Source organism: Lytechinus variegatus, chromosome 12 (assembly GCF_018143015.1).
Source record: "Lytechinus variegatus isolate NC3 chromosome 12, Lvar_3.0, whole genome shotgun sequence".
NCBI classification, from domain to species: domain Eukaryota; kingdom Metazoa; phylum Echinodermata; class Echinoidea; order Temnopleuroida; family Toxopneustidae; genus Lytechinus; species Lytechinus variegatus.
In genome coordinates, this window is record NC_054751.1 from 8,947,351 (window position 1) to 8,970,050 (window position 22,700).

The window sequence follows — 22,700 nt, forward strand, 5'->3', positions numbered from 1 at the left end:
TCCCTTCATCCCCTTCTTTTTTTTCCTCTTCTATATTTTAGGCTCCATACATCAATCGTATGCAGAAGATAACTCTGATCGACTCTTCTCAGTTATCCATCTATTCTTTCTCATTCCCTCGTCTCATCCTCTCCCTCATTTTCTTTTCACTGCACGGGAATATAACACTACACATCATTTTACAATGTTATTATTATCCTGGCTATACATGTAGCCATGCCGCATACAGACACTTTGGCATTAAAAGAATTTCTTCTGACCAGGTATCCATTCACTTCACCTGGGTCAAGTGCAGCACAATGTGGGTAAATTTCTTGCTGAGGGAAAACATGCCATGGCTGAGAATTGAACCCACATCCCTCAGATTGAGAGTCATAACCACTAGACCAAGACCCCCTGCAAGCCGTTTATTCAGTCCTATCTTACATGGGCTATACCCATTTGGTCTATGATAAATGTGGTCTAATGACAATTTGGTCGACACTATACTTGGTTCTTATATCCATTCATGGAAATTTGAGGTCAATTGCAAGTCTATTTAGGGTCCCAAAATCAAGCATACGTTTTGCAATTAATTATTAATTTCAGCGGCATTTGATTGCTGTTCTTCTTGAAACAAGTAGTATAAGTTGATCTGCTATAGTTGATCTATCAATTGTAAAGTTGCAGCAGAAGTTTTCAACTAATTCCAAACATTTTATTTCAACACCCCCTCAGCCTATTGATCTCATTTTGGTCTAATTATTGCTTCATCTACATTTTAATATTGATAATATATATAATGGATACAGTAGCGGACCGTGACCCGGAGTAGACAAAGCATTGGGGGGGCACTGCCTTGTTCGTGAACAATGCCGTGCCCCCCCCCAATGCTTTGTCTCCTCGGGGTCACGGTCCGCCACTGAATGGATATTTGGTTAAAGGGGTGGTCCAGGCTGAAAGTATTTATAGCTTAATAAATAGAGAATTCACTTAGCAAAATGCCGAAAATTTCGTCAAAATCGGACAACAAATAGCAGTTATCGAATTTTAAAGTTTAGTAATATTTTGTAAAAACGGTTGTCATGAATATTCATTAGGTGGGCTGATGATGTCACGTCTTCACTTTTTCTTTTGTATTTTATTATATGAAATTAGGTTTATTCAAATTTTTTCTTCCATGAACTAGAAAAATTGGATTGACAACTTATTTAGTGCATTAGATATTTATTGCTGCAACTTATTTCATTATAAGGGAGACATTTATGATTTTATGTAATAACATAAGAAAACGGAAAGTGGAGATGTGACATCATCAGCTCGTCTAATGAATATTCATGACGACTGTATTCACAAAATATTGCTAAACTTTAAAATTAAATAACTTAATTATTTGTCATCCGATTTTGATGAAATTTTCAGCGTTTTGCTTAGTGAGTTCTACTCTGTGTATTAAGCTATAAATATTTTCAGCCTGGACCACCCCTTTAATGAACAATTCATCTCATCATATAGACCAAGTGGTTTTCGACCAGTTGGTTAGATGAAATGGGAATTAGAAGAATGGTAAGTGGGCTAAAATGCAATTAGACCAAATAGTGAGTAGATCAACTATTTATAGATGAACTAGGATAAGACCATATAGGATGAGACCAAATGGATAGTAGACCAAGTGGATCTAGACCAAGTGGCAATTTACCTTCCAAGTCATTCCTCCAAAAGATGTGAGATTTAACTATTTTATTGTTAAAAATGAAACCTGCAATAAAATTATGTAGCCAATCTTAAATTTAAAAACAGGATCTGAAACACCTATTGAGTTTGTTTGTTTTTATTTTCACTAAAAATAATGACAATTTCATGAATGTGTAAATACCTAATTTCATTCACCAAGAATAGTATTAAATGAAACTCTGAGAGCTGTCTCTTCAACGTGGGCATTTCTTAAATCTGTTCGTAAAATTACGCATGACTGGAACATATTCTTAGGTCATAAATCAACTACACAAGAAAGAAAGATAGCACATGAAAGGATCTCTCTCCAGTCGTGTGTATAGTCATTTGTAACTGATGAACAGCTCTATGAAACACCCACCAGAGGTTTCATATTCCCTATTGGATATCTAAATTTATATGACACCTATATAGATCCATGTCATTTGATTGATGGTTTGATGTTGATCATTCAGGCCATTTTACAATGACATCATTTATCTGTGCAATTTTGGATCCATATGATTTGTCCATTGCACACGCACGTCGAGACCACCAGCAGTATACACATTAAAAAACTTGTGTGTACAGTGAATGTGTTTGTATGTATGCGACAATCAACAGACCACGTTTGCGTTGAATGTACTTATGCCAAATGACAATGACCTATATTTAGGTGTCATATAAAACAAATAATTTTTTTTCATTCATGCAATGAACAGAATACTTGATAGATGAAAAGACTGATTTATTCAACTCGACTACACCTCATTGAATGGATCATTTCATCTTTCACCTCAATAAGTATTCTGTCCATTGCACTCATAAACATTCACTATTTTTATAGTAGGTTAATATAATGACCAACTTCTATAGTGGTTTGTGGAAATAGGATTAGGTCTCTCCTCATTATAACTCTGCCCCAAGGTTTCCACTTCTACAAACAATCCAGGGCCCAAAGCATTAGACTTACGGATATAAAGCTTAGCAATTGATTGTGGGATTGATTTCTGCACATGATTTCTGTGACTGACTGCATTGATTACTATGTATGATCAATTGTAAAATCAGCTCTACAATCAATCATAAATATCAGCCTCATCATCAATCATTGTGTTTTATGTAACAGGGCCCTTGTTTGCTCTTTGAGGCTTCATATATTGCTCCTCATGTCTAAAGGCCTGGTCACACCGCCCGAGCGTTGTTGGAGCGGTCGTGGAGTGGAGAGAAAAAATCATCACCGCTTTTGATTTCAAATGTTGTTTTTTATTTTTGTTTTAGATTTTTTACCCAATTTTGTGAGCAGAATTCGACCCTCTCTCCCTACCGCTCAAACAACGCTCTGGCGGTGTGACCAGGCCTTAACCAACCCATCTTCTTCTTCTCAGGTCACTACAGAAATCCTGTCTTGTGGAGGGTACACAGTCTGGCTGTGGGGTTGAAAGACTCAAGATCTTTGGAGGTTCTCTAAATGGGATTTACAAACTTCTTCATGGTTTCTCACAGGCAATTAATTACCTTTGTAACTGCGTAACCAAAAGCTCTGTACCAAGATTCATTTTCGAAGACATTTGTTATCAGTGTTTGCTTCTTTGGTACTAGTGTTTCTCACTCTTCATCTCTGAGTGGCTCATCTCTACCAGGCAAGCTATCTTCAGGGTGTTACAGACTGAGTCTGGTCTGTCATGTATCTCTGAAATTCTTACAATATTCTTCTACTCCCTGAAAAAATGTAACATTTCTGTAGATGTACCAAGAACCTTTTCCAATTCCTGATTTATGAGTTTCTTAAAAGCTTTACCTATCCTTCTGTATGATCTGTAGACCAATTTGACTTGGGTGCCACTTTTCTATGGGAATTTCTTATTGATGGGTTTTCAAGTATGCATATTAAAGATGACTTATGCACCGGCATTGCAACGCACCTGGCTTATTGCATAACCCATTGAAAGTGCTGATATTGTTCTTAGGAACCCCATCATTTATGACACCTATACAACACGCCGAGGTCAGAATCGTCTAGATCTTCCTCTGTTTGTACTGATTTTTCTATCAGCATGTTCCCAATATGTCTTCTTCTTCACTGCTTGAGACCTTGGTGATATCCTTGAGTCTGATTGACAAAGTAGCAACATTTTCATATCCGCCTTGCATCTCTGGGTTTCTTGGCAGCTTCCTTCTTCTTCTGTTTAGGGTCTTCTTTCTCCTTAGGTTTGGCTGATCGTGCAAAACTCTGAGAGAATCAAACAGTCAAGGAAAATATGACACTGCCCCTCTATAATTTTTCAAGTAGTAAAATAAAAAAGGAAGAAGGAAAGGGAAAAATAAAAGCATTAAAAAAGGAGGTCTTGGTCACGTAACTCTATCACAGGCCTATTATTTGATTAAGAAAGTAATTCCAAAACATTTTTTAAAGGCGGTCTTCTTTGGTGGAGTTAAATGAGTACAACTGAGATCAAATTTATATATTTTATTAATCATATTATCAAAAACATAAATATTGCATTGTCTCAATATAACGGTGGGATGTGTAACGATGACTGATTGAAAATAGCCATTATGTCACAAGCTCATTATTTCAGACCAAGTTGAAAAGGATACAACGACGATAGGTTTATCATTGACCAGGAGACCGTTGGTATCTCTCAGAGCCCGTTGTGCAGCAAGCTCACTGGGCAGACCAACAAACGCTTGACCTTTCATACGACCTTGCTTCATCAGCTGGATGTTGAACCTAGGTGGTGTAACATAATTGGATAAAATTGATTTTGTGTGTACGTGGATTAGCACAAACTTACAATAAGGCTAAATTTTGCAATCAACTGTATATTTTATATTACAGTACCCTGTTATGGTAGGATAAAACAGACAAATGAAATTACTAATACAATGAATCCTTTCTCTAGTGACCACCCAAGGGGAAACTCAAGATATGGCCATTGTAGATAAGTGGCTGCTGAAAACAGGTGTCTGCTATTATCTGTTCTTATCCACATAACTTGCCACCACTGGAATTTGTTTTAGAGGTCACTATATGCAGATACCTGCTAGCACAGGTTTACATCCTAGCCCCATGACAAAAACTTAAATACATTTAAGGATGACACAAAGACATTTTCAGAGAGCTTTGGAAAAAATATTTTTTTTTTGTAAGAGACTAGTTCCTAATTTATTTTTGTGAAAAAGACAGAAAAACAAACAAATGGACTGCATGCAATAAAAATAACTGTGAAATCTTCCACATGAATATGGCATTTTGAAATACTACAGGACCATCAATAATTGTTACCTACTCAACTCTAGTCAACAGGTAGTTTAAGATTGTTATTAAATTAAAAAGATTCTGACATTTACTCAAACATGCTGTGTAGAAATCTGAAGCTTGTTACTGTCACTTACATGTCTTTGTCTAATGGTGAAGTCCAGTCAATGTATCTTCCATAAATGAATTTCAAATCCTGTGAAAAAAGACCATACAAAACTAAATGTTGCAAAATGAGAAAAATAACTTCAATAAATAAAGCAATCTTAATTTTCTTTTCTCCCTTTATGTAATTTGCTCTGAAGTGCCTTGAGCATCTAATTAAAATGGGAAGTGCACTGTACAAATTCTGTGCTATTGTTACTTTTATTATGTTGATGGATATTCATATCTTGTCCCGATGCTGCTATTATGCGGATAATTGGGTTTATGAAAGGGGTATTACTCTAAATGGAGATTTTTTCGCACTGTTGAAAAATCAATGCAATTCATCCAGTTCAATAATTGCAAGGAAACAGAACCTTCATTAAATAGTGCATGCGAGTAATGTTTTAAACTGTCCATGAAGTAAACAAAAATGCTAAATTTTGTTTATCTCCGCTTTACAGCAATATGATAAACTTTTAAATACTACAAAATCTTAATTAGTCTACGCCATAACTACATAGTTGTAATTTCTGCAGGAAGAAATTTGAAAAAAATGGCGATGTAATAAATGAAGTAATTCCTACTAAAAGAAATTGGTTTCAACAACATATCTTATGGACAAGAAAATTTGAAATATACATGTATTTTCTAGATGATAAAAATATGTTTACCTTTTCTTCTATTTGCTTGGCTAGGTTCTTGATGTACAGTCTGGTGGTCGGTTCGCCCGACGAGTAGTTCTTGAAGACAGATATATGTTTCATTTCTAGAAAGGAATACACAGATGAGAACATGAGACTCTAAATATGTAATCTCCCAGCTAACATATATATAACAGATTTCATGATGGTTGCACAGGTGACCTTGCCCTAATTAAAGCTTTGGGCCATATAAACCAAAGGTAGCATACACCAATTTGTTAAAGAGCGCCATCTTCAGGCCAAAACAGTGTATCGTACACAGACTCGGTCAATCTCTATGATTGTAATCGCACACTATGTTTCCTGTCATTGCAGCAATCTGGTTTCATGAACAGGTAAACGAAATGGAGGCAAGAATTTGCCCCACCGAGCAATACTTCTGTGAAAAAGTATTACAATTTTAAGTTCAAACAAATTTGAAGAAAGTCTAACGTGAAATAATGAAATCTAGCTAAAATTCAAGTATGCTGAAAATCCCCCAAACAGATAAGCACCAATGGGCAGATGGCTTGGTTGTGATGATAAAGGGTCCATCTATTCACAGAATACTGAGCTTCGATTATTTTACTTATTTTTAAGAGATCGGTTATATTCAATGTGACACATTATCTATGAATACAATGAAGTGGGGCCCGTAACACAAGCTTAGCAATCGATCAGAAGGTTTATTAATACACTTGGTTGCACGATATGATCAATATTTATTTTGCAAAGCTATATCAGGCCTTTTCAAAGGTTTCCTTTTTCCATTATCTATTGTCAATGAACATTATTTATGCATATTGTTTATATTTTTAATATTAGTATATTGTTTAAAATAACTGCATCCAAATTTTTACAAAAATGATCAATTAATCAATGTCACCAATCTTAAAAATCAATTGTACGATAAAAGCAACAAGTGGAATGCCTCTGGCCGTCTCACCTGCATCACGCGGTTCAATATAGCAGCAGTGCTGACTTTGAATACTACTCTAACTCACACAAGATGTTCAGTGATACATGGTTACTCTTATGTCCACTTTTTATGAACGAGACCAATAAACTTACAGAGATATGATGGTTATTCAACAAAAAACCCCAACATAGCCAAAGTTCATTGACCTTACATGACCTTTGACCTTGATCATGTGACCTGAAACTCGCACAGGATGTTCAGTGATACTTGATTACTCTTATGTACAAGTTTCATGAATCAGATCCATAAATTTTCAAAGTTACGATGGTAATTCAACAGATACACCCAATTCGGCCAAAGTTCATTGACCTTTGACCTTGGTCATGTGACCTGAAATGCGTACAGGATGTTCAGTGATATTTGATTACTCATATGTCCAAGTTTAATGAACTAGACTAATAAACATTCAAAGTTATGATGGTAATTCAACAGATACCCCCGATTCGGCCAAAGTTCATTGACCCTAAATGACCTTTGACCTTAATCATGAGACCTGAAACTTGCACAAAATATTCAGTGATGCTTGATTACTATTATGTCCAAGTTTCATGAATCAGATCCATAAACTTTCAAAGTTATGATGGGAATTCAACAGATATCCCCAATTCGGCCAAAGTTCATTGACCCTAAATGACCTTTGACCTTGGTCATGTGACGTGAAACTCATGCAGGATGTTCAGTGATACTTGATTGACCTTATGTCCAAGTTTCATGAAATAGGTCTATATATTTTCTAAGTTATGATGACATTTCAAAAACTTAACCTCAGGTTAAGATTTCGATGTTGATTCCTCCAACATGGTCTAAGTTCATTGACCCTAAATGACCTTTGACCTTGGTCATGTGACATGAAACTCTAATAGGATGTTCAGTAATACTTGATTAACCTTATGGCCAAGTTTCATGAACTAGGTCCATATACTTTCTAAGTTATGATGTCATTTCAAAAACTTAACCTCAGGTTAAGATTTGATGTTGACGCCGCCGTCGTCGGAAAAGCGGCGCCTATAGTCTCACTTGCTTCGCAGGTGAGACAAAAACTCTGGTGGTCATTTTGTTGTTTTATGTTCCAATTCATTTTCAGATCAATCTCACAAGAATTAATCTTCAACCTACCGTCTTTAGAAAGCTTTTTCTTGAGTTGCTCTCTGGTGATGAACTCCGCTGACTCTGGTCCATCATCTTCTTCCTCTTCATCATCTTCTTCCTCTCCAGGATCTGATGCCTTCAGAGGGGGTTGGAATGTCCCAAAGCCTCCTATCTCTTGAGAACTAGTGGCATCAGTTGGAATGGGCGTGTCCTCAATGATGCCTGTTTGTCCTGTGGTAAAGCATGGGACGATGATTTAGCATTAATTTTCCTACAACCTTCAAAATATACATTCATGTATGATCATAGTGAAGAAATAAGGAGGGAAGTAACAAAGTCAACATAACACTAAACTACTATTGACAAAGGCAAAATGGCATAAATTACCTTTGACACCGGAGTCTCATCTCATGCAATTAGTAGTAAACACAATACTGCATGCATTTATATTCATCTTCTTTAGAAAGCACTTTGAACAGACACTTCCATTCTAGATATTGGGGTTATTTGCTATCCATAGTTGTTCTTAATGAGATAAATTGCAACCTTTTAGTAAGACATGGCACTGACATACCTTGTTGGATCTGTCTCTCCACAGCACTTGTGATGCTTTCAGCGAGCCTAATCTCTGGTTTCTTAGGTGCCTGGGTTGGGTCAAACACCTCCGTTCTGGTGACCACACTGACCCCTGGGGTCGGGTCAGTTGGCCTGGCTGCAGCAGCGGTAGTGATCATGTCCTGGAGACAAGGTCGCTTTCGTTGGGCTGCTGGCTTCTTCTTGGAAGGTCGTTTGACGGCTGTGTGACCAAGCTGGCGATTCAATTTCTTGGCTCTGCATGAACAGCAATATGAGAGGGTCTGAATAATAGTATGGTACATGCTCAGGATGGTTTATGAATATTATTACTTCGTGGGTCTCGTGGTTCTGACTCTTGCCTTTCAAACAGAGGGTTGTGGGTTCAAATCCTAGCCATGGCGTGTTTTCCTACAGCAAGAAATTCATCCACATTGTGCTGCACTCAACCCAGGTGGGGTGAATGGGTACCCGGTACGATGAATTCCTTGAATGCACGAGCGCTGAAAGGCAGCTCAAGTTAAAGCCGGGGTAATAATAATAATAACAATTCGCCTTGGAATAGACTGTTTCTAGATAGATGCCTATTATCATTATTATTATTACCAAGAAATGTTATATGACTGTTTCTCCTCAAATATCTACCCTCGACTCTGCAATACAAATTGTGTTGGATTATATATGTTTTTATCAACCTACAGCCTACTGAAATTTTCAAATTCCCATAGCTTTTGTGGTGGAGTCCAGTAGACAACAAGTTAAGTCATGCTGAAAGTACACTGTGATACTAGAAGTGAAATAAGAAATTACTCAGGGTCATTTTGCCGGCTTATTGCCACATGCTTATATTATAGAGACTAAATATTTTAAAAAGTACTAGGTAAAGTTTCTAGGTAAGTATAATAAAAACAATAATCATCATTCATAGTACAAGGGGCCAATTTTATAAAGCTGCTTCTTAATTAGACACAACTTTGAGCACAAGTCATGACCCTTTCCTGGTTAATTGGGATACCCCAAATTTCACATTTCATATTTTTACATGACTCATAAGGAATGAAACTTCATTTCACATGACAGTGATGAGAAAATCAAAATATTTAATATTTCATATAATAAAATACAAAAGAAATACTGAGTGAGTAATGTAATCAGTTCCCTCATTTGCATACCGACCGAGATGTGCATATAACCGTTTTGTGAAATGAAGCGAAAATTTAAAATGTCATAACTTTCTTATTTTACATCCAAGTTTGATGAAATTTTCAGTGTTATGCTTGTTGAATTTTTCTCATTTTATTCAAATCAGGTTTTTGTTGGGGTAGACTTAACCTTTAAGCTGACAGAGGTACAAAGTATTGAAAAGGCAGGTCTCACACAAGAAAGGGTCACCAGTAACATGCCAACGACATCATGAAACATTCATGCATGTAATTTATAAGCGTAGATATCTAAAATATAATTTTAAGAATACGTACAACTCTCTACTCTCTTCATCGCTCTCAAACTCTGACCCTTCACTGGAACTTGATACTTCCATTTCAGCGGGGGTGTTATCAACAGGCTCTGGAGGGGCAACTATCTGATCATCTTCCTACAATAAAAATAAAGTGATAGCAACATGATACCCTTTGAGCAATCATAAATATGGAGTTCAGTGGTAGTTTTTATTTAACTCTATTGTGAAGAAAGCAAGAATGGTTGCAAAATACTAAAATGACAAATATAACATCCTCTCCAAGGGACTTGGTAATGAGGGTCATTGTCTTACTAATAGGCAATATGGTGGAGAGTGAATTGATAGTTTTTATACAACTCAAAAAATGTTCTGTAATCTGAATGGTCCAAATCGGATCACATGATATTCAGTGAATTGCATCCCATATGCAGGATATTGCGAGGTCTGGAATTATCTAGAAATTAGATCAAATATAGCATTCGGGGCAACTCAGTATAAATTGGGGAGGGGGGTTGTATAAAACAAACAATGCACGCATTCTTGTGCATAGAGGACCTAAATAATGAACTTTGTGCTCGACTCGCTAATTGGATATACCACACTTGGTCTTGCGGTATATCTATTGGCTCTGCTCGCACATCGTTCATTATTTGGCTCTGCATGCACGCACTTACGTGCATTATTTGTATATTAACCTTGATCACTTGACTGTGAGAGCATGGACCTATCAACTGAATCTGTGGTACCTCCTAGTAAGGGTACCAAGCAAAATGAAAAAAATTGTAATAAAAAGGACAAAAGGTATCTCATTATCTAATATCTCAAAGGATTTCTGTTCATGTTTCAAGTGATGAAAAGACAATGTGGGCTTCTATCTGATTACAAACTATATACTCGATATTGTGACTGAAGAAAATATGAACAGTGCACTTGTCTCATTTCGCTCAGATGACACATGCTACTGCACATTCCCCAATAAGACTGATTTCAATATGTGCGCATAGGTATTTAAGCATGACTGAATTTGCACTTTATTTTATTAGTGAAGAAGCTCATGTGCATATGTTATCAGTCCTTCCATCATTATTTAATATCATAAAATTTCATTTTGTTTGAGCTAAAATGGAATAATTTACCAGTGGAGGAGCTGGAGTAAGAGGACCAAATGGAGCTGGCAGATTCATCTTATTCATCAGATGTAATGTCTGGACGTAGAACTTGGGAACCGAAGCCAAAGCATTGACAATGTTACTTAGAATACTGACGGTAGGTGGTGGATAATGGTACTTCAGTTTAGGGTTTATAGGATGGGAAAGCCTGCAAAGAGATTTTGAAGGTGATAGGTTAGAGATAAACCCATTACGGGGAGCATTCATGTACGGATTTGATGAGTGTTTTATCAAAGTCTAGTTTATCAGATTGTCTCCAAAGTCAGACACCTGTGCTTCTCAGCCAATTAAAAATTTCAATTTAACAATTTGTCAGAGGTAAAAATGTTGATGAAACACAATCAATTATTTGTTGCCTTATTTGATCAGTGTTTATTCTTCATATTGGTAACATCAATAATTTTCTTTCATTGCTGCATATTTCCTTTTGAATTATCAGAAATAATTGGAGATTGATAGAACCATGTCTTTATAATTAACATCTTGGGAATTTTCCCATAATACAGCAAGTTTTAGGTTTCCATTGCATTGGTAATTTAGTGATTATTTCATTCATAAATGCCCATTAAATGAAACAAATCAATAAATTGGAAATGGGCTTTAAAAATTTATTGTGGATTTTGTTTTCTTCTGATGTATTTATTGTAATTACCTATAGGATTGTTGCGTAAAAAATTATTAGATAACAGAAAATGTGGTCAGTCATTTTGAACTGACTGAAAAGTATCTAGTTCATCAAATTATTCAATCAACGTCCATTATTGTTTTTTAAACTTTTTTGTGAACTTTTAATGTTTAAGTTAATGATAGAGTTATTGTACAATATCTGCAGTCAAAGATGATGTGAGCAGTAGCTCTTTATAACAGCACATGCCTTTTCTGATAAGGAGTTTTTCCTTCATTGGGATAGATATACCCATAAATAGAAATTAAAAACATAATGAATAATTTATTAAACTAACATATGAATAATTACTGTAGGCAAGGTTGCAAATTGCAATATCAATGTGTCTCATATACAGTAATGAATGTTTGACAACATACCCAAAATCTGGAGCCAGACCATTTGCCTTCATCATACTCTTTTGATGCATATCTTCAATTCTGAAAGGTTTGGACTTTCCATCCTTCTTCTCCTTCTCTTCATTACTTGCGACAGTTGGTTGGTATCTGTATTGTACAACATAATATTGTGAATTTAGCATATTTCTATGTAAAAAATCAGATTTACACAAATTAGACGATATTTTTTTAAATCAATCAATGCATTAATAGACAAATAAATATCCCAAGCAACCTAATCTAATATGCACATTTACTGATTCTTTGTTTAGTCCTTAGTCCACCACATGATGAAATCTCAAATATTCTTTCTACCTGCTTTCAAATAATGGTACTATATTTATTAATGACCTACTGAAAATCAGAGAAATATTACTAAACAGTGCATATGAAAATGGTAATCACAATTTAAAGGCCTGGTCACACCGCCCGAGCATTGTTGGAGCGGTCGTGGAGCGGAGAGAAAAAAATCATCACCACTCGCTACCGTTCACCATTTTCGATTTCGATTGTTTCTTTTTTGTTTTCAATTTTTCCCAAATTTTGTGAGCGAAATTCGACCCTCTCTCCCTACCACTCCAACAACGCTCGGGCGGTGTGATCAGGCCTTAAAGGGGCTAATTTACTCATTCCGTTTTAGTATGAAATGGATGAAATAAATGAAAACTGATCAGTTTGTCAGGAAAAGCAACCTGTTCAGCCTTGCCATCATAAATATAACAAGCCAGTTTTAAAATGACCATATCCAGTAACAAAGAAATCACTTGGATGAGGAATCCATTAATAAATTGGAATTCTTCCCTGTTGTCTTCAACTCTGATTAGTTGAGTCATGAGTGGAGTCACAGCCAAAGGTATAGGTCAAGTTAAGATGGATATGTACAAAGGTTATCGGGAAGTTATTAATGTAGGACATCACACATCATGGTGACATTGCCAATGGGGGATATTACAAAAAATTAAAAATACTTACTTATCTGAAATACTTGGTGTTCCCATGGCAACCTGCCTCCTAGTTTTGGCAAATTCCACTGTCAAGGCATGGCCCAATACATTCAACTGATGAAGACGACCCAAAGCCTGCACATAACAACACAATGGAATAACACAAGTCACACAGTGAAAAAAAAAGGAAAATAATAACACAAATTAGATTGATTTTTCATCCATCAATTCAAGTATCATAAATATTAACAACAAATTAAAGTATCTAATATATTCTCCCATCTCCCTTAAGATTGAATAAATTAACAAATAACAACAATACCTGACAAAAAATATTTCATATCACAAATTACAGCAATAGAATTATAAAGTAATAGTATCATATTTTATCCTTATTTTACTGAAATGTGTTTGAAGGAGAATAAAAATTGACAATGGGTACAATACAGAGTCTTGTATTAAAGAAAAAACAAGTACAAATAAATAATTTCTACCTGTGAAGCAGCATTGTAATCCTCAAATGAAGCAAAAGCAGTATGTTTCTGGAGGGAAGAGAAAAGAAAATGAAATCACCATAAACCTTGGTCCAAATTTTCAACAAAAATTAATAATAACAATAATAAAGTTAATAACAATAAAGTGAGAAAATGAATAAGGAAAAATTGATACAAGATTGAAGAGACAAACAAATTAAAAGACAAACATATTGAGATGCAGCAGAAAGTTGCTTTGCCGAGCTACAGGAGTTGCCTCAACAGAAAAAGATTAATATACAGTACTGTAAAAAAAAAAGAAGAAACAAATAATGAAGGCGAATTGGCAAAATATATAATATCAAAGAGATTAATAAAATAGACAACAAAATTGAAAAGATGAATACTGCTTTATTAACTTTACCTATGTATCTCATGTTTACATTTTTAATTAATAACTTATTCAAATCAAGGCAACAAAAAAATTAATTAATGGAAAATTATTGATGCTTGCTTTAAAACACTGTAACGGTAATGCAATTAATCAAGGCTCCACATTAACTTTTTTTGGTGGTGGCCCGTTCGGGCCACCAAAACCTTCAAATAATATTTTTTGGTGGCCCACTAATAAGGTTTGGTGGCCCGAAAAAATATAAAGAAAAACATTAATTAAAAATGAATAAAACAAACTGAAATATTCTGCAATCACTAACATGTACCACTATTCTTTGTACATCGTGTATGTAAATCGTGGTTGCTGTTATTTTACTTTGCTTATTTTGTGGTAATATATATATTGTTCTATCATTGTAAATATGAAATGATTGAAAGAGAATAAAATAATTGTATTGTTCCCAGGTTGTGTAGATTTTTAATCTCCGTATAGACACATACTCATAATGGTAAAGTAAATAAATAGTGCATATACATGTATCAAACTCAGATAGATTTACAAAACAATTTTTCCTTTCTTCCTTTTTGATTGTAAAACCTAGATTATGCAGGCCCCAAATCCATGCTGCAGAATTAGAACAATGTGTAAAAGGGGGAAATAAACAAAAATAATTTTTAGAATAGTATATTGAAAAAAGAAAACAAAATTTGTAAAAATGAATACGGTAATTGATCTCCGCACCCAACGTGGGAAAGGTGGTCTAGCCATTTTTATCAGGAAATCTCTGGTCATGGACTGCTGGGAAATCAAGTGCCCGTCGCCTAGATTACTTGCTGCTCACCTCAAGGTTAAGGAATCCGCAGAAACCTTCACCATTGTGAGTTGCTACTTACCATGTGGAGTGTCCAACGCAGACCAAAATGAATACCACTCCTGCCTCTCTCACCTCTCATACCTTCTTGAGAGTACTAAGAACACTTCAGTCATCATTGTGGGAGACATCAACGTGGATGTAATTCACCCTAACACCAAGAAGACGCTGACTATCCTCCAGGAATTCCTGTCTCGAGAGAACCTCTGTTGTCTCACCTCTAGTCATTTTAGTCAAGACACCTACACATTTCAATCCGACGATGGGAGACACAAGTCGTGCATTGATACTATCCTTGCCCCTTCCAGAGATAAACATCTTTTTAGCAACGTCTCAACCGTGAAAGATGATCCAACCAATACCTCTGACCATCTTCTGATCACTGCATTCCGCTCGTATGGAGTCAGCCACTCTGATGGTTGCACTTCACACTCCTATACTCCCTCTTCGATCCAACGTCTTAAAGTTAAATGGCAGGACGTGGACCAGGCTACTATCGAAGAACTGTACACAACCCCATTGGAGAAGATATCTTCGAATCTCTTCTGCAGTATTAGTAACATAGATCATATCCCTCTCTCAGAGGCTGAGAATCTACTGTCTTCACTTTCTGGTTTCATGGTCTCGTACTCTGCGAATCTACCACACACTTTCCCAAATGGGAAGAAGAAAGGGAAGGCAGAATGGAATGCTGAGGTTAGCCAGGCCTATAAGCTGGCTAAGGAGTCCCGGAAGACCTGGCTTTTGACTGAAACCACCAACAAGGTTCAAGCCAATGTTGACCACATCAATGCAAAGAAGTCCTTCAGAAAGCGTCTTAGACAATCCAGGGCGCAGTTGAGGAACAAGCTTCTCTCTGAAATTGAATCTGCCTCTGCGTCAAACAACAAGCTATTTTATCGCCTTGTCAAAATGAACCGGAGTTCGGACTCTTTGCACTGTGAAGTTGACCATCTCTCCTATGGTGACCACGTTTACAAGGGTGATGAAATGCTTCTCGGTTGGCAACATTATTTCACTGCCCTTTCCTCTGGTGGTTCGAATGCCTCCCACATAAGCTCCGCTCAAGATCATTCGCCGGTAGTCTCCTTACCCCAAGATGACTCCTCTGCTCCTGAGATAGGGCATAGCATTCAACTCACATCACAAGACCTGGATGAGGCTATCAAGCACCTGAAGTTGGGCAAGGCTGCTGGGGAGGACAATGTCTCCCCTGAACATCTGAAACATCTGGGTGACACAGCTCGCCGTCTTCTTCTTGCCCTGTTCAACACCTTCCTACATCAGGCCTACTGCCCAAAAATCTTTAAGCAAGGCCTTATTCTCCCTCTTCACAAGGGCAAAGGGAAGGATCCACATGACCCAAGGAATTACAGAGGCATTACTCTCACATCCGTCCTTTGCAAACTTCTAGAACACTGCCTTAAACCACACATGATCCGTCAGCTCTACATCAGTGACACCCCGATGAACTCCAGTTTGGCTTCAGAAAGGGATTTTCATGTGCTCTCACATCTATGTCACTTGAGTTGATCATCGAACTAAACACTGTGCAAAAACTCCCAACATATCTTGCTCTCTTAGATGCTGAGAAGGCCTTCGATACCGTGTGGCATAGGGGGCTCTTTGAGAAGCTAAAGTCCTCTCATCTAGACACCAGTATTCAGGACATGTTGGAATCTATGTACCATGGGATTGAAAGCAAGGTCTTCTGGAAGGGTGCAGCCAGTAACCCAATCCCCATCACCCAAGGCGTACGTCAAGGGGGGGTTCTGTCTCCCCTACTCTACACAGCGTTTGTTGATGGACTGATCAAGGAGCTGCGAGACAAGAACCTCGGCAGCTCAATAGATGGCCGGTTCTCTGGCGTTGTTGTTCTTGCTGATGACGTCGCACTGATAGCCAACTCCCCAGATGAGCTTCAGCTGATGCTTGATGCCACATTCAGCTATGCGGAGTTCTGGCATTACAAAATCAATCCTTCCAAAAGTGCAGTGATTGTCTTCAACAATGCTAAGCATCCCACAAAATCTTCCTGGACAGTCAACGGAAGTACTGTTGATGCAAAAACCAGTCATCCTCACCTTGGAATTCCAAAATCCGGTTCTCGGTCTGATCCTACTGACGGCATCATCGGAACTGGCCTTCGTGCATTCTATTCCCTGTCTGGCTCTGGTGCATATACTGGCGGTCTCTCCCCCTTGCTGATTGCACACCTTTGGCGAACTTTCTGCATTCCTAGGATGTTGCATGGCGCTCCTATTATTAAACTCACTAAATCCATGCTACAGAAACTCGACAAAGCCCAATTGCATCTATTTAAGAGGGTTCTTGGAGTCCCAATAACAGCGGCGGACGAGATTGTATATCTTCTCACCAACCTCTTGCCTCTCTCCATCCAGATAGATCTCGATAGATTGCTCCTTTTCGGCCAACTCTCCAATCTGGACCACAACCGCTTTGAATACCGGACATTTCTGGCAGCTCTCGGAGCATGGACTCCAACTATCCAAGTCATCCAGGATACGTTGAGAAAGTATGACCTCCCTGATCTTCACAGTACTATCTTGAAACCACTTCCTTACTCCACCTTTAAGAAATTGATTAAGTACAAGATCTACACTGCCGTCAATGATCTCGTTGCCCAGGGCATCCGTGTGAAGTCAACTCTCAAGTTCTGGATTGATCACATACCACCCTCAGTTAATCTCCTTTATCCGAAGTCCTCACATTCTCCTGTAATCCGTTTCGCACTCATTGTGAGAGCCCAGCTACTCTCATCCACATATCTCACTCACTGTCGCCTCCACACATTGGGAAAGTCCTCCACTCGTACCTGCCCCCTTTGCGACTCATATGATGAGACAGTTGAACATTTTGTTGGATCTTGCTCCGCTCTTGACCACCTCCGCCAAGACTTCATACTCAGAGTAAAGGAGTGTCTCACTGACTTCCCACTTTATCTAGACGTGTATACTGCTGATGACCCACACCAATTCACCTGTGCTACCTTATTAACCCATCAACCTGGTCTCCCATCCGAAGTCAATAACTGTCTGCTCCTTAAATCTCTCTTTTTTCTACATAAAATGCATGGCTACCGTTCCAACCTGTTGCTGAACCTGTGATTTACCTGACTGGGAATTGTTCTATTTGAATCTTAGAATCTCCAGAACAGTGGAGGGATCACCTAAGAGAGAGAGAGAGGTAAGTGAAATAAAACAAAAGAAATAATGAAGAAAGAAAAAACAAAGAACAGGTCATGAAAAAATTTGAGAAAAAACAAAAGAAGATTTAAGAAAAATAAATAAAACAAAATTATCAAAAAATGGGGAAAATTATTATTATTCAGTAGAAACATGTTCTTTAATCAGGCATTTTCAATGGGAAGGGGTATAAATGGTTTAATCACTGAAAAAAAATGAAAGAAAAAAATAAAATGGCAAAAGTTATCTGGAAAAAACAGTGAGAAAATTCCTTCCCTATATTTGACAAAATGATGGAAAAAAATCACATGTCATATCAATGAAATGCCTTCCCAAAGTATTTACTTCCTTCAGAGTGGTTTAAGAAGTCATTTGTAAACAAGAAAGAAAGAGCGGCCTATGTATTTTTGGCTCAAAGATACACAGCTTCGAAATAAACCAAATATCAACATACATACAAATGCACATATGGGACTGTGATGTACTCACCTATGTGTTTTATGTGTAATAATGCATTTGGAAATCGATCTTTTTGAGTCAAAAGAGAGGTCATAATTCCTCCTTTTAATGCTTGCAATTAATCAGGTTTCAGTAATATGGACTGTAGAAGGGCATTTCATTGGTGTAAAATGTGACTTTGACGTAGATTTCCAAAGCTCTGGGGAAGATTTCTTAGCAGTAACATTTCGTATCGCTGCTCCCTGGGTCTGAATAGTCTGCTCGTGCACAGCTAGCTGCATTGGTTTCATGCATGCAAAGCTCAGCCAGACAGCCGGCGCGGCCGGCTGAATAATAGTTACTGTATGCTAGCGGTAGGCCTACATACTGTCATGACTATGCAATCTTTGTGTGTGTGTATTTGTGTGTAGATTAACAAAAAAGGCGCATGACGAATTGGCTTGCAATTTTAACTGTAGAAGGTTGATAAATGCATGCAAAATCGGGAGAAAAATTGCACTACTTTGAAAATTATTGGTTGCCCGATTCGGGCCACCAAAACTTAACATTTTTTCAATAATGGTTGCCCGAGATGAATTTTTGGTGGCCCCGGGCCACCGCTAATGTCGAGCCTTGAATTAATTATGTGAACTTTGTAAATCGCAGCAAGCCGTGGGCGTGTCTGGAAGCGATGTTTTCGAATCTGTGACTGGTGAATTTAATAATAACGTGGGGCTTTAAAATTAAATTTAATATTTATACAGTCACGACAGCTACAGTTGCCGAGGCTCAAGTGAACTGGTGAAGTGTACAGTAGTGCACTCATAATAGTGGAGCGTACACGAACCATCTTGACTTGAGGACTGGTACTGCCGGTATCTCCGGCTTGCCCCACTCATTCAATGAACAAGGTTATAATATAACGGCTTGCCCCTACGCCTACAGTACAGTGCACTCGAGCATGCGAGGTCGAATTCAATCAGGCCTCGGTCAGTGCGTGCGTGCAAACATTACAAATTATTGTACGTGTGGGACTTGTATAAAGTAAAATGAACACTCACCATTCTTCCATAACACGCCATACACTTCACACTGACTGCACCAAAATGCTTCAAAAGAGATTCTTTTTCGGAAGCGTCTAGAGAGCTAGGCAGATGTCTGATAATGAGGATATTGCTTTGCATTTCATGTTTCCCTTCCATAATTAGCAAAGTTGTATCAGAGGCAGGGAGAAAGATAATTTTATTTATGGTATCTTCAAGTTAAAGGCAAAAGTCACAAACCAGCGGCCGCAAAGGTGCCACGAGCCTAATTACATCAGGAGGGCTAAAGATATTCGTTCGACACAACCCATTCGATTTTTTTTCAATTTGATATTGCTGATTGACAAAAATGTATGAATATGATTCAAAATCTAATACTGATTCTGGAAGTAACTGTTGTGATATGTCCAAGATCTATATATTGTTACTACGCGCAAGATGTGATGCGGCGCGACGAATATCAGGAGAGCAATAAACATCATGGCTACGAGTTGCTAAGACTGATTGTACTCTCGACTATTTATTATGTCTTCGAGCTCTTAACGAGTCTGGATCATCCCTATATAATGAGGACATAATACTTCATGGTGGCAGCGGTCATGCTGTCGTTGTTTTGATCAACCCTTGGAACGGGAAAGTGAGCAATGTTTAAGTTTTATGGACGCTAAGGAGCATACATTGCTAAGTACTTCTCAAAGCTCGACGCCAAGGCAGGATATTGGTCTGTGCATCTGGATGAAGCATCTGAAGAGCTTACAACATTCAGGTCACCTTTTGGGAGACACTGTTTTCGTAGACTGCCATTCGGACTTTCAGTGAGTCAGGACATCTTTCAGCAGAGGATGGACTCAATCATCGCACAGGTGCCAGGCTGTGTTGGAATTGCAGACGATGTTGCAGTCTTTGGAAAAACAGAGTCAGAGCACGATGCTAATCTATGGAAACTACTAGAGGTCGCACAGAAAGAAGGCCTTGTGTTCAACAGTGCAAAGTGCGTAATAAAGACACAGAGCATCAACTTCTTCGGATCGCTGTACACAAACCAAGGTATTCTACCTGATCCGAGTAAGCTGGAAGACGTCAAGGACATGCCTTCTCCACGAAGCAAGGATGAGCTGCAGAGGGTCCTTGGCATGATGACATATCTGTCACCGTACATACCCAGCTACTCAGAGAAAGCAGCAATCCTCCGAGAACTTCTCAAGAAAGATGTGCCATTCCTATGGCAAGATGACCACGAAGAGGTGTTTCAGTCCCTCAAGGCTGAGGTATCAAAGGGAGCTTGTCTCCAGTACTACAAACCTAATGCCCCGACAGTATTGGAGGTGGATGCATCAGGCAAGGGACTTGGAGCATGCCTACTTCAAGATGGGAAGCCTGTAGCTTTTGCATCAAAGAGCCTCTCAGAAGCACAATCAAACTACTCAAACATTGAACGGGAGACACTCGCTCTGGTATTTGGCATCACACGTTTCCACACGTACTTGTTTGGCAGCAGTTTCACTGTCCACACAGATCATAAACCGTTGGAAATTATTTGCCGCAAGCCCCTGAGGAGTGCCCCACCGAGGCTCCAGAGACTATTAGTCAAGATCCAAGGATATGACTGTAACGTGGTGTATCGTCCAGGTAGTCAGTTAGTCCTCCCAGATACGCTTAGCAGACTTCCCAACCAAAAGAAGACAGAAGACGTACAAATCAACCTACATGTTGATGAAATGCTAACAATCCCTGATAGCGAAGATGATTTGTCTGTGTTCTCAGAGGACAAACGAACACAATTACTACAAGAGACTGCAAATGATCCGGTCATGATCATGTTGGCCAGGATCATTAAAGACGGATGGCCGGACGAGTTTAGGCAGGTACCAAACTGCCTGAGAACATTTTGGTCATACAGAGACGAACTTGGTACTGTCAACGGTATCGTCTTCAAGGGACGACAAGTAGTCGTACCCAAGGCACTCCAAGAAGACATCCTGAGACAACTGCATACCAGTCACATGGGTATTGAGAAGACCAGGCGGCTCGCCAGAGATTGTGTGTATTGGCCAGGAATCAACAAGGACATAGAAAATATCGTCAAAACCTGCCAAGCATGCCAAGAGAATCAAGATCAACAGCAGAAAGAGCCACTCGAACCACATGAGGTTCCTCCAACTCCATGGACAAAGCTTGCTACAGATCTGTTCCACCTAGATGGTACAGACTTTCTCCTCATCACTGACTACCACTCCAAATTCCCAGTAATCAGGAGGATGCACAGTACGACTAGCACCACAGTCACTACAGTGATGAAAGAAGCGTTCAGCATGTTTGGAGTACCTGCAGAGGTTGTCTCAGACAACGGCCCTCAGTTCAGTGGTAAACCATTCCAAGAGATGTGTGCGAAATGGAACATTAAGCATACAACTTCATCGCCACGATATCCTCGTTCGAATGGTCTTGCGGAGAGAATGGTACGCACCGGCGGTGAAATCAATGATCAAGAAATGCAGACAAACAGGACAGGATCTCCTGGAAGCACTCTTGCATCTTCGTGCAACGCCACAAGCAGACTTACCATCTCCTGCTGAACTGATGTTTGGACGAAAAGTAAAAACAACACTCCCAGGTCGCAGCTATGGATATCCCCACAACGATATGCACGACCAAATCCAACAAAGAAGGGAGAAAATGAAGCATGACCACGACAAACATGCTGGGAAAGAACTACCCAAGTTAACCGTTGGTCAGAGAGTAAGGATGCTGGATACAGATGATAACACATGGATTCCAGCCAGAGTGTCTCGAGTGTGTGAAGCACCAAGATCATACGAAGTAACCACTCCCAATGGAAGGACACTAAGACGAAACCGGTCACACCTCAGAGAGATGTTCACAAGCCAGCCAATAAGTGACACCTCGTCAGCTAGTCTTGATCCACGGAGACTAGACCTTGAGGATGAAGAGGCAAAAGAAACCAGTAACCAAACACCACACACATACACTTCAGACAAAACTCCAAACTCTCAGTCTGATAGACATACATACACCACACGGTATGGTCGCCAAATCCATCGACCAATTCGCTACAGAAATCACACACATTAAAAAATAAATAATAATTAAAAAAAAAGTCAAAATCAAATAAAACAAAACACACATATGCACAGTTAATAAATAATCAGATATAGAGTAGAATCTCATTTTGATATGTATATATGTTGAATTCCACCT

General features: G+C 38.5%; 1 protein-coding gene and 1 long non-coding RNA gene across 2 annotated transcripts; one reads left to right on the plus strand and one right to left on the minus strand.

Moving 5' to 3' along the window:
- Nucleotides 1-1,399: 1,399 nt before the first annotated feature.
- LOC121425207 lies at nucleotides 1,400-3,407 on the plus strand. The gene is made up of 2 exons (XR_005971480.1): nucleotides 1,400-2,876; nucleotides 3,081-3,407. It is a non-coding gene; the product is annotated as an uncharacterized LOC121425207 (long non-coding RNA).
- Nucleotides 3,006-19,695, minus strand: LOC121425206 (RNA-binding region-containing protein 3-like). The gene is made up of 12 exons (XM_041621213.1): nucleotides 19,500-19,695; nucleotides 13,551-13,598; nucleotides 13,085-13,191; nucleotides 12,095-12,220; nucleotides 11,018-11,198; nucleotides 9,901-10,016; nucleotides 8,424-8,680; nucleotides 7,877-8,080; nucleotides 5,773-5,867; nucleotides 5,092-5,150; nucleotides 4,294-4,426; nucleotides 3,006-3,925 (listed from the first exon to the last, which is right to left on the minus strand). Exons 1-12 carry the CDS (start codon nucleotides 19,638-19,640, stop codon nucleotides 3,830-3,832), a joined length of 1,563 nt encoding a protein of 520 aa, XP_041477147.1. The 5' UTR covers nucleotides 19,641-19,695; the 3' UTR covers nucleotides 3,006-3,829.
- Nucleotides 19,696-22,700: the final 3,005 nt, after the last annotated feature.

Coding starts and splice junctions, on each gene's coding strand:
- LOC121425206 (XM_041621213.1), bottom strand. CDS start 19,640: ATGGAAGGGAAACATGAAATGCAAAGCAATATCCTCATTATCAGACAT. Junction 13,599..19,499: donor TGGCGTGTTATGGAAGAATG/GTGAGTGTTCAT, acceptor TCTTCCCTCCAG/AAACATACTGCTTTTGCTTC. Junction 3,926..4,293: donor ATGATAAACCTATCGTCGTT/GTATCCTTTTCA, acceptor TGATTCTCTCAG/AGTTTTGCACGATCAGCCAA.